This window comes from Bos javanicus, chromosome 17 (assembly GCF_032452875.1).
Source record: "Bos javanicus breed banteng chromosome 17, ARS-OSU_banteng_1.0, whole genome shotgun sequence".
NCBI lineage: Eukaryota > Metazoa > Chordata > Mammalia > Artiodactyla > Bovidae > Bos > Bos javanicus.
The window spans coordinates 68969981-68981529 of NC_083884.1; the positions used below are offsets into that span (position 1 = coordinate 68969981).

General features: G+C 60.5%; 2 protein-coding genes across 11 annotated transcripts in view; one reads left to right on the top strand and one right to left on the bottom strand.

Annotated features, from left to right (window-relative positions):
• The window catches only part of EMID1 (EMI domain containing 1), a 39647-nt gene extending 34313 nt beyond the window's left edge, over nt 1-5334 (top strand). The window contains exons 15-16 of one of the 2 annotated variants that reach the window (XM_061385256.1): nt 1835-1925; nt 5115-5334. In XM_061385256.1, the coding sequence (XP_061241240.1) occupies nt 1835-1925; nt 5115-5239 (216 nt within the window). In that variant the 3' untranslated portion in view covers nt 5240-5334. Of the gene's footprint in view, nt 1-911; nt 997-1834; nt 1926-5114 lie in introns of both variants that reach the window. The other variant, XM_061385257.1, reaches the window with a different exon arrangement.
• Nucleotides 5335-6133: 799 nt separating this feature from the next.
• RHBDD3 (rhomboid domain containing 3) lies at nt 6134-11533 on the bottom strand. 9 transcript variants are annotated; one of them, XM_061385260.1, is made up of 8 exons: nt 11101-11440; nt 10766-10922; nt 9755-9839; nt 8979-9168; nt 7961-8344; nt 6923-7085; nt 6547-6834; nt 6134-6459 (listed from the first exon to the last, which is right to left on the bottom strand). In XM_061385260.1, the coding sequence occupies exons 4-8, from the start codon at nt 9124-9126 to the stop codon at nt 6282-6284; spliced, it is 1161 nt and encodes a 386-aa protein (XP_061241244.1). In that variant the 5' UTR covers nt 9127-9168; nt 9755-9839; nt 10766-10922; nt 11101-11440; the 3' UTR covers nt 6134-6281. The 9 variants fall into 9 exon arrangements, with proteins under 9 accessions (XP_061241244.1, XP_061241243.1, XP_061241248.1 ...); XM_061385259.1 differs by lacking the exons at nt 9755-9839; nt 11101-11440 and adding an exon at nt 11447-11533; XM_061385264.1 differs by lacking the exons at nt 10766-10922; nt 11101-11440 and adding an exon at nt 11447-11532.
• Nucleotides 11534-11549: the final 16 nt, after the last annotated feature.

Sequence of the window (11549 nt, forward strand, 5' to 3'; positions counted from 1 at the left end):
GAGGAAAGGACAGACAGACAGACACTGGGAAGAAGTGAAGGTCAGGGCCAGCTGGTGGTCCCTGACCAGAGCCCTGGGCAGCGTCAGCGCTACTTGAGACAGGAGACCCTGGAGCAGGGAGGTCCAGGGGAGGGGTTTGAGGGGTGCTGGAGACTCAGCTGAGACAAAAGGGTGGGGCTGAGGGCTGGGCTCCCAGCCATATGTGCAGCATATGGACCTGGAGCCGTCAGAGCCCTTGGGAGGAAGGGGCCCAAGAGGACTAGGGAAGGGCGCACCTGGGCCTGGACTTCAGCCTTCCCAGCATTTTAAGCCTAGCTTCCCAACAGTGATGCCACTCAGACATCTTCTGATTCTACTCTGATATATTCATTTGGACATGAGTGGGAAGACGATTGGAAAGTAGCCTGATCCCACTGGTGGAGTTAATTAGCTGAGACAAACACAGTATTGAAGGCAAAACTGAGTCAGTTCAAAGACTGCTAAGTAAACAAGAGTGCAAGTGGCCCAGGGATGTGGCAGGAATCCTGCGGATGTTGTGAGAGCAGCTGGTTTCAGGCAGCAGAGACGGAAGAGCGGCTGGGGCTCTGGGGCAGCCTCCGGGCAAGCCCCGGGACACCAGGAGTGCCCCTGCAGACTGGCCTCCCCCTGCCTCCAGTGCAGCGAAGATATGCAGGGCTGTGGGCAGAGAGCAGACAGCTGGGTGGGATCCTACCAAGGGGGTTGCTTCTGCCTGCCTTGTCCCCCTCCTGTCTTCTCCGAGTCTTGTTCCAGCTGTCCGTGGGCCCTGGGCTGTGGCAGGTGGTGAGGGGCTGCGGGTGCATGTCCAGGGTGGGGCATGGGCCTCCAACAAGCTTTGCAGGGCCCCCCTCCCCTGCCCTCTTCACGGCTGCATCTGTCTCTTTCCTCCACAGGGGGAGGGGTTGCACCAACTACGCGAGGCTTTGAAGATTTTAGCTGAGAGGGTTTTAATCTTGGAAACAATGATTGGGCTCTATGGTGAGTAGAGACAGACGGACAGACAGCCCAGCCCCCACCCGCCAGCCTTCCCCAGGCCCTCCAGGGTGGAGCTGCTTGGGCCCAGTCAAGAGGCCGGAGAAGGTACCTGACCTTCTCCAGGTGGGGACGTGAAAGGTCAAGACCACCCATCCCTCGATGACTGGTCCCACGAGTCCACAGGGGAAGAGGGGAGCCCCAGAAACCCGGGCCCCCACCCCTGTGGTCAGACCTGGGGCTCCGGAAACTGTGGGTAATGTGGTTTCCAGGCCTGCAGGGGTGCCAGGGCGGACAGATTTTGAGTCTGAAGGGAATGATGGGCAACAGAGCCAAGCTCCAGGGTAGCAGAGGATTGTGGGTAAAGAGCCAGACTGCAACAGTACAGGGGATTGTGGGTAATAACGTCAGAACCCAGGCCACCAGGAGGACTATGGGCAATGGATCCAGACTCCAGACAGAGCCAGTGTGCAAGTCCATGGGCCAGCAAGTCACAGGGCTAGACTCCAGCAGGGCAGGGGACTGTGGGTGACATAGCCAGGCTCGAGTCCCAGGGGATTCTGGGTTATGTACCACCCTCCAGCTCTGACCCAAGAGGCACTCACTAAGCAGGCCCTCCTGGTCCCAAGGTGCCCCATGAGTGGGCTGAGAGACCCTCCCCCAGGCAGTCATCCACCAGTTCTCCACCCATCTGGTCACTTGAGGAGCCAAGTGAGCCCCGTCCCCACTTAGAAGGAGAGAACAAGATCCTGACAGAGGCTCCTGCCCCTCCCCTCAACTCCCTGGCCCAGCCTGCCCCCGGAGGCCAGACTCGCACCGTCTGCTCTTCTCGATCTCCCATCAGGCTCCTAGCTTACAGAGCTTCCTGCAGCAGCAGGCTCAGCTGGAGCTCCTGGCCAGACGGGTCACCCTGCTGGAAGCCATCATCTGGCCAGGTAATGGCAGGGCGGGCAGGCAGGGGCAGCCCCTGCCAGGAAGGGCCTGGGAAGGGCCTGGGGACACAGACGGCACCTCCCAACACTGGATCCAGACTAGCAGCCCCCACCCCCTCTTCAGCCCTTCCATCCGGCCAGCAGACGGTGTCTGGCACAGAGAAGGTTCTGGTAACTAGTTCCTGAGTGATTGAGCACCTGCTCTGTGCCAGGTACCTCGCCGGACAGGTTCCAACAGATAAGAGAGACACAATCCTGCTCTCGTGGAACTTAGGGAGCTGCTGCGGGCAGGTGGGGAGGGGAGCCCTGGAGCTGGGTGTTAAACCCAGGGTGAGGAATACCCCAGTGGAGTGAGTACTGGCAACCAGGAAAGCACGGAAGTGCTCCTGAAGCAGGCTGGGGCATGGCAGAGGGCATCTTGGGAGAGCTTCCGGAAGGAGGCATCTAAGTGGAGACTTGAAAGGCCAGGATCGGGGGCAAGTGAACAGGCAAAAGGAATAGCGTGGCCAAAAGCCAGGAGACCAGAGAGAACCCAGAGGGACTGTTCTGTGAGTTTGCTGAGGGGTGAGAGCTGAGGCTAGACGATCTGGCAGGGCCCCGCTGGAGAAGGTCCTTGAATGTAAACATGAAAAGAGGTTAGCCCCACCTGGCTGACACAATGGGGCTGAGGAGGCCTACCAGAGTTAAACTGGAGTCTGTGGCGGCCCTGGAGAGAGGCAGGGATTGACTGCCCTTGGGGCTGACCCTCTTCTACCTGCAAAGAGGCCCCAACGGCCACTCTCCTCCCAGATGTCCCATCTCTCAACGCTTCAGTGCACACGGCCTCAGACATCACACGTAACCTCATGTCTGTCCTACAGATGGGGAAACTGAGGCCCCCAGCAGGAAGGAGAGCTAAGGTCAGAGCTATCTCCTTCATTTGGCAAAAGTGTAGGGCACACCAGCTGCGTTCTGGGTCTGGGCAGGTGCAGAGGCCGGTCTCAGGGTACCTGCCTTGGTGGCGGAGGGTCTTCAGCATCTGCAGAGGTGAGGGGCGTGGGGAACAGGTACGCCAAAGGATGTGTGTGAGGGGAAGCCTTCCTGCGAGATGGGACCCTCGCATTAGTCATCGAAGGCTCCGAGTGCCAGGAGGAGGGGAGAGGACAGCCCCCACAGAGCCCCACTCTCCAGGGGTGGGAAGGTGTGCGGGGTCTGCTTCCAGAGCTGCTCCTGCTGAGCCACATGGCTTCCCCAACTTCTAGAAACTTCTCCAACCATCTCCCAGACCTTCTCTTCTCCCAGAGGAAGGACCAAGGACCAAATCCCAGGCTCTCAGCTCTTTGTCAGGTGCCCCCCCACCCCCCTCAGGAGGACTGGGACAGGAGCCAGAAGGGACACACTGTGGCCTTGACTCTGTGCCCTGCCCCTCCTTCAGCAGCCCAGGGAGGAAGTGCCAGGCACCTGGCAGGGCCCATGTCCACTCAGTGTGGCCTGGAAGGGGATTGCGGGAGGAGGGGAGCAGAGGAGATGGAACCGTCCCCACTGCTCCATCACATACACCATGGCTACAGAAGACCCAGATGGGCTCGTGTTTAGACTGTGATCGACACCAGTAATAGTAACAGCTGTCACACAGCTGGGCCACCCGGGCCGGGGAACTTATATTCAGCATCCCCAGTCCTTGTAACATGCGTTCTAGGTGGGCAGTACCATGCCCACCTCACAGAGGAAGAAGCACAGGTTCAGAGGGCTCGTGACTCCCGCAATGACACTGGGAGAGTTGTGAGCCCCTGGGGTCCCCTAGGTCTGGCCTAAAGCTCCAGCTCTTCGGGCTCCATCAGCAGATGTTCCCCGACCTCTCTGCTCTGCTAGGCACTGAGGGGGGCCCAGGGAAAACCTGAATTTGGTCATGTCAGAACAGCATTGGCCATGACAGAACAGCATCTCATGACCGACTCACAGCGACCAGACCTGCAAGAGTTGAAAACACACCAGCCTTGTGACTATCAAGACCCAGTATTTACTGTGAAAACCACTTTCCACTCCTGGTCACCTTACACACTTCACAGGAGTGTGACTCCAGCAGTGTCACCCCACATTCCCCTGGGACTTGCTCAAGGCCGCACGACTGGAATACGGTGGGGCCAGGACTTGGCCTGAGCTGATGCTGGAACCTGAGCTCTGGGCTTCCCTCTCCCTGTGCTCCCTGGTTTGGGGCACAAACTGTCCCTTGACTGTGACTGCAGATACCTGTCTGCCCCGAATCTCAGCCCAGAGGTTCATGGGACACAGGGCCAGGATACTAGACAGTTATGACTATGAGGGTGCAGCCGCTTGGCCTTCAGTGTGAAGCTGATGCGCAACCAGAGTCCAAGTGTTGGTCCTGTGAACAGGGTTTTGGAGGCTCAGCCAAGTCCTCCATCCTGGGGCTCTCCCTCTGGAAAAACAGCCCATCCTTCCAACTTGCCTATCCCCTCATTTGAGAAGGACTGAGGTGATAGTGACAGAAGGCTTCCTGGAGGAGGTAGGTCCTGATCTGGGTTCTGAAGGATGAGTAGGAGTTTGCCAGGTGGGAAGAACGCCAATTATTCAGTTTTACTTTTGGAGGTCAGCTAATTTGCAGGTTGGGGCATATGTCACCATAGCCAAATCAGAACTGACTCCAATAATTACTGGAGTTGCCCAAGGCCTCTGTATCTGGACCATCCCCCAGGTTTTAGAGATCAGACAACTGAGACCCTGACAGAGGTCCAAAGCTACACAGTAGGTCAGCGGCAGAGCCTGGCCTTCTAAACCCTTCCCCACTTGGGTCGTATAACTCAAGGAGAGAGAAAGAGTGATGCCTGGCCTTAGTCTACCCAGCTATGAAATGGGAATGACTCAGGGCACACCTCCACATCCAAAATACGTTAATGAAAAAGCACTTTTTCATGGCGCATCCATTACGTACGAAGCATTTCAGAAACGTGGTGGGTTCATCCCCACCTGTCACAGAAAATCATGTAGAGGCCCTGAGCGCTCTAGTTGGGTTAGGGGATAGTAACTCCCAGGGGGACGGGCACTAACCAGCTTCGCAGACCCCCTTCTTTCCCACAGCTCTGCTTCCAGATGACAGAGCCCCACCCCCAGAAGGCCAAGGGTAGGTGGGTGCCTCACACAGACCTCACTAACCTGGCCTCTCTCCATCCCTCCCTCTCTTCTTCCCTCCGGCAGAACCAGAGGGGTCGGGGGCAAGCCTCGCCAGCACAGGCACCCCCAGCCTCCTGCGGGGCAAGAGGGGAGGACACGCGGCCAGCTACCGGATCGTGGCCCCCAGGAGCCGAGACGAGAGAGACTGAGGGTGGTGGTGGCCCCTTGGGGAGGGCCAGCCAGGCTTCCCTTCCCAGCCTGGCCTGGGCCAGCTGCCTCTGGGGTCTGCCCGCCCATATTTATTAATATCCTCAGGGTCCCTTCCACCACCTAGGCCTTTGGGTGGGGGTCTTGGTCCTGGCACCCCATGCACGTCTGCTTCCTATGAGGCTGAGCAGGGACCAGGGCCTGAGAGGGAGGCGTGGCCCAGGTGAGAGGTGAGGCCTTGCTCAGGGCCCTGGGCCTCAGTTTCCCTCTGTGAAATGGGGTGATGCAGGTCTGCGGGGGCCGGCAGGTTTGGAGCTTCTGTTGTTTGGAGCTGCCCAGCCCTCCACACGCCCAGGGATGACGAGGGTGGGCAGTCTCACCTCCCGGCTCCCCAGCCAAACCTGGGGGGCCCATCTGTACCCCTCCTCGTTTTCTGGTGCTGGTTTCCTGACCCTGAGGTCAAGCTACCTGATCTGACTGGATGTTCAGGGCCCTTTGTGTCACTTCTGACCCCTGAACCCTCAGTCCCTTCCATGGTCTGGGGGAGGAGGCCACCTGCTTCCACACCCGCTTGTGACAGCCCCAGCAGGTAGATGCGTATCAGCCAATAAAGGCCCCCGCCTGACTGCCCACCAGCCTGGTCTGTGTGCGCTCAGACGGTGCGGCCAGGCAGACCAGCAGCTCTCCTCAGTGGCCTTCACTGTCCCCGAGGGCTATGGAGCCAGGGCTCCCTGTCCATCACCTGGGTAGCCGGGGGACAGGGTAGGGGGGCAGAGCCAGGCGTCCAGGAAGAGCACTGCCCTCCTGCAGTCGGCCGTTTGTTCACTGCTCGTTCACTCATTCTACCCCGATGCCAAACTAAGAGTCAGACAAGCACTGCCCCACGAGATCCAGGCTGAAAAGTGAACTGTGTTTTATTCTGAACAGTACTGGGGCAGGGTGCTGGGGGGCCACCCTGGACCTCCTCCTGACTCTCAGCAGACAGGGCTGGGGCTCCAACGTCCCCCTCACAGGCTGGGCTTCTCACCTGAGGGCCTGTCTGTGCTATGGGGGCCCAGGACCCTCAGGGTGGGTGGGCCCTTCCCTCCCCTGAGTCACCAGCGCCTCAGTGCCCACCTCCCCGCCGACCAGCAATGCAACGGCCCCCTCCACTCGGCCAGTGGCTGCCAGAGCCACCACCGCCTGCTCCGTGGGGAAGCCCATGCGCTCCAGCTGCTGCAGCCTGTGGCAGGGGAGGGGATGGGAAGGGAGGGTCAGGGCCACCTCCAGCCCCCACAACAAGGCACCCCCCCCACCCACCCCACCTTACCGCAGAGAGGAGACGGAGGACTTAGGCAGCCAGAGTGGGCTCTCAGGGCCCTGGGCTGGGCCTTCAAGCAGCGAGGCCTCGATCCCCTCCTGCAGCATTTGCTGGTCCAGGGCTGCCCACAGCGGGGTCCCCGGGGGGAAGCCGGGCCCAGACCAGGCCAGTCCGGCCTCTGAGGAGCCCTCCCAGAGCGGCTGCACAGGCCTCAGGCCTGGCAGGATCGGGGCTGAGCCTTCACTGAGGGGCCAGAGGCTAGGGGAGGCCATGCGGGGAGGTCCAGGGGTGGGGGGCCTGGAGGGGCAGAAGCAGAAGAAGGCTGACTGCCAGCCACCGGCACGGCTGCCACCACCAGGGCCAGTGTCCTCGGCATCACCCTCACCTCACTCCGGCAGGATGGGCAACGGGCAGCTCAGCTGGGCCGCCTGGGGCGGGAAGGAGCTGGAGTGGCCAGCATCCAGCCAGGGCTTTGCACAGGACACCCTCCTGCAGCGCCTGCAGCCGCTGCTCCGAGAGCTCCAGCCACCGGAAGGCCCCGGCAGCGTCTGTCTGCCCGGGGCAGGGCGGCTGGTCAAGGAAAACCACATGCATCCGGGGGAAGCCCACGCCACATGCCGGGCCCCGTGCCAGGTGTGTGACGGGCATTCCCTCCTGTCTCCTCACCATGGCCCTGCCAGAGCGGTGTCATCACCCTCATCAGCATGGAGGCTCAGAGAGGAAAAGGGACCCGCCTGCAGCTACCCAGCCAGCAAGAGATAGTGGCGTGCCTCATCCTTAAACCCATCTCACCCCGATTTGGCAGCCCCCCATCTGCAATCTCCTGAGCCCTGTGGGCCCGCTCAGGTCTGTGACACCAGGCCCACCCCTGGGCACTGTCACAGTGAGGGCAACACGCTCCCCTCTCCAGGATCCGGCCGGGCATCCCCAGTCCTAAGCAACCCCCAGGGCCAGCCTGCGCCCACTGTTCCCTCTGACTGCAGTGTCGCCCCGAAAGGCATTAAACCTGTGTTTAACACACCCGCACCACACCCGCTTCTGGGGCCAGGAGAGCCCCAGGCTCACTTTCATCCTGGCCCTTCACCCTCCGCGCTGACTGTGGGCCTGTGCTCTCCTCGTCTACCATCTCCTCATCTTGCACGGCCTCAGGGTAACTGCCATCTCCACTGGGACGTCCAGGCTAGGCGCCTCCTAAGGCCCCTCAGCTCCCAGGCTCTCCTTTAAACTGTTAAATGGCACCTCTACGTGGCCACGAGCCCCCAGTCACCAGCCCAGAGCCAGAGAGAGGACACTCAGAGATGCCCCTGGGATGCGTGTGAATGAGGGGGCCTGACTCTCATGCCAGTTCCTTCCCTGGCACCCTGGGGGTCCCAGCCACGGAACCCGCACGTCCACAGCAGCCCTGGGCCCCGGCAAAGGATACAGGCCAGGCCAGCGAGGAGGCCGCAGAAGAGCTGCAGGAAGGGTGGCTCGGAGCTGAGCAGTGGTGTCAGGGCGAGCAGCAGCCACGGCAGGAGCCATGGTGGCAGGGCCCCCCGGGGCCGTCGAGGGCGAGAACCCTGCCCCGCCAGCATGGCCAGGTGGACGGGCATGTACCCGCAGCCCCCGGCTGCACCGGACACCCCGAGGCCTGCCAGCAGCACGGCCAGCAGCCCGGAGGCCAGCGCGAGCAGGCTGGAGGCGTGTAGGAACCGCAGCGTGCCCAGGTGGCGCTCCTGCTGCCAGCCCAGTGTGGGCAGGAGCAGCAGGCTGAGCAGCAGGCCGGGAAGGGCCGTGTGGCCCAGAGCATGTGTGAGCAGCCGGTGTGCTGGGGGAGAGAAGGGGCTTATGTGCCAGGTTAGGGGCTGTGGCCCCCGAGTCTGGCCCAGGTGTGCCAGAGCCATCCACCAAGCCAGTCTCCCCTCCCGGGGAGCCAGAGCCTGCCCACAGCCAGCACTTTCAGCCCTGGTCGAAGGGACCAAGGGCTTCCAAACACTATGGCTACCCTCCCCACTGCTGCTTTAAGCAGAACAAGCCAGACCCAACAATCAGTCTTCTTAAGAGCAACCAACCATAGGTAAGTCACTTCATTTCTGTGAACATCATTTGAGTTCCTCAAATTCTTGGGAAACAGGTGCTCAGCTCCCGCCAGTCCTCAAACCCCTAGCTCCTCCTCCCCATTTTCGGGCTTAGCTAAAAGCCTTAGTTTAAGGGAAAGCCACCAGACAGGGGAGCCATCTGAAAAGAATTCCTACTCACAGGCTCCCACCCCTGTGCTGGCCCCTCTGCCCTCCCTCCTCGGCTGTGGTTGAGCTGGGCATGCTCCCTGTCAAGGCGGACCTTCCCCGGGGTGCTGGGTCCGACCCCTGCCTGACCGCTGCAGGACGCACGTGCTCCTGCCAACTGGTCTCAGGCCCTACAGCAAATCTCCTGCCTCCAAGCCCCATGTGGCCGGCCCTCACCCTGCCTAGGGTCCAGCAGCAGCTCTGGGGCCAGGACGAGGCTGGGGCCGGCCCCCAGCAGCCACAGGGTGCTCATTAGCAGCATCAGGACAGAGGAAGCGAGAGGCAGTGCCGGAGTTGGTAGGCCAGGGGGGCCTCTGGCATGCATAACTTGGCTGAAGGTGCTCAAAGGTGGCCGTGGGACTGTGTGCTAGGGGTAAAGGAAAACAATAACAACAGTTATTATTGCAGCTTTTATCTGACCTCCTTTCAGCTACCATAGCAATAGCACCGTTTTACAGAAGTAGAAACCGAGGCTGGAGAGGTTGGTGCAGCAACTTGGCCGCATTAGAGCTCAGAGTCTAGCCCCGTGCTTAGCCACTGCTGTCCCCTGTCTATGTGTGACAGCGAAGAGGTCAGGCCCCGATGGGCCCTGAAAAGGCACCCAGACTGGGGAGCACGGAGAGCAGCAAGTTGAACGGGGACGCCAGGGTCCCCAATTTAGGGGGGTTTTGTGCAGCCCCACCAGGGCAAACTGAATGCCATCTTCTGCCTCCCTATTCCCTCTGGCTACAGACCAGCCACCTTCCTCCCGCTCCGCTCCACTGACTTAAGAGCTCCAGGTGGCCTCAGCTGCCCTTGACAGAGGGGGCAAGGCCAGCCAAAGGGCAGGCAGATTAGGGAGCAGGTGGAGCCAGAGGGCTGGAGGAGGGGCAGCTGGAGTCCACACAGTGACACGGGACAGAGACACCCCTCTCCTCTAGCCCTGATCGCAGCCCCTCTGGCCCTGCCCTCACTTTCACAGGAAGATTCCAGGATCCACTCCACTTCTTCCTGTTGTCTACTCCTCTCTGAGCAAGTTTAGAGCCTCTCCTTCCTCATCTGTAAATTGGGGATTAAGAAAATTTACTCCTTGTAGGATAAGAAAAAGGAATGGACTAGGCAGGCCCACAACTCCTGCTGGATAAATGGTAGCCACCCTGGTCGTCCCCACCAACGGAAAGGCCTCAACACGGAAGCAGCTGCTCCAGCCCAGCTGCCCTCAATCGTGCCAATCCCCTGCCCACGAAGCAAGGCTTTCCCTCCCGTGTTCTCCCTCCTCACATCCAGCCTGTCTTCTAAGCCTTGCCGGAATCCCCTCACTCTGGTACCCTAGCATGTCTCAGGACTCCAACTGAGCCGATGTCACAGGAGAGGAAGGGAAATCCCAGAGGTAAGAGGGCTGCCTCATCTGCTCCCTTGTCAGGGGCATCCTTGGCATCAAAACCCACCTGCCACTCTCTTGCAGAAAAAATATAAACTCTTCTGCCTGCAATGTCTTTCGCTTCATGTCTCCAACAGCAAACTCCTACTCATCCTTTGAAGCCCAGCTCAAAGCGCCCCTCGCCCCCACTATCATGGAGCCTACCCTATCTAATGAGTACCGCTTGGCCAGTTTTCTAGGCAGGTGGTCTGAACTGGGGGAGGAGGGATGCTCCTCTCACTCACGGCCAAGTTTCCCAGGGTGCTCCTAGCACACAGCTCGTGCTTTGTATGTGATCGTTGAAAAGAAAGACACTAGCTTTGTTCCAGGTCCCGCTCAAGGATTTGAATGAGCCCTGCCCTTTGCTGGACCTGGGCATCCGCCTAGGGAGATCGGGTTGAGTCCAAGAAGTCAGGCTGGTGCACTGCCATCTTCCTGCACCCTCACCATCACCCCCCTCCCCCCAGGCTACTTTTACAAGAGTAACTGAACTAGGATCTGAACGCTGCAGAGCTCAGTCTCTTTATCTATAAAATGGAGCTGTGCACCCTCAGAGCCCGCCTACCTCTCCAGGAAACCGGAAGGACAGAATGGAAAGATAGGGACGGGGATGATTCTTCCGGGTCATGGACAGTTGGGCTGGCGGGGGGCGGGGGGCGGTCCCGGGTGTGGGTGAGACTTTAGGAGATGTACCCAAATTCCTTGGGTCTCAGTTTCCCCTTCTGTAAAAACAAAGTGTTGGATGAGGGGTGATTAAAAGAGTCTTCGCAACCTCGACCGTTACTGGGGGGGTGGGGGTGGGGGGCCTCTCGAGCTGGGCGCTACGTTCAGGGCCTCCCATCCAGCCCACCGGTCTCGGCTCCCTCCCCCGCGGCCGGGCCACGTGTCCGGGGTACTCACTGCGGAGCGCGCCCCCCGCCCCCCGAAGGCCGAGTGGGGCCCTCGGCTGGCAGTCGGTACTCTAGCTTCCCGCCGAGGTCCAAGCGCCCCGAGCCCATTCTGCTCGCCCTCCGGCGCGTGACCCCGGCCGACCGGTTGGCACGCCACCCCCTCCTCAGCCGTCCGCCGATTAGTCAGCAGTTGTTTAAGGCCCGGGTCCCTTCCCCCTAGTGTTCCCGCCGGCCTCCGTTTCCCTCCAAGGTAGTCTCTTCAGAGACGGTCCCTAGAACCAGCGGGCGTAACCATTCCCCAAACGACCCGGCGTCGACCAAAGAACCACTCCGCCTCGTTACCGAGATCCGCTCACCCGCCGCGCCCGCCCCTGCGGTGTTATTTTGGTCCGCTCATCACATACGGGGCTCTTTAGAAAGAATTAGGACTAGAGAGGCGGGCGCGAAGGACGAGAAGTG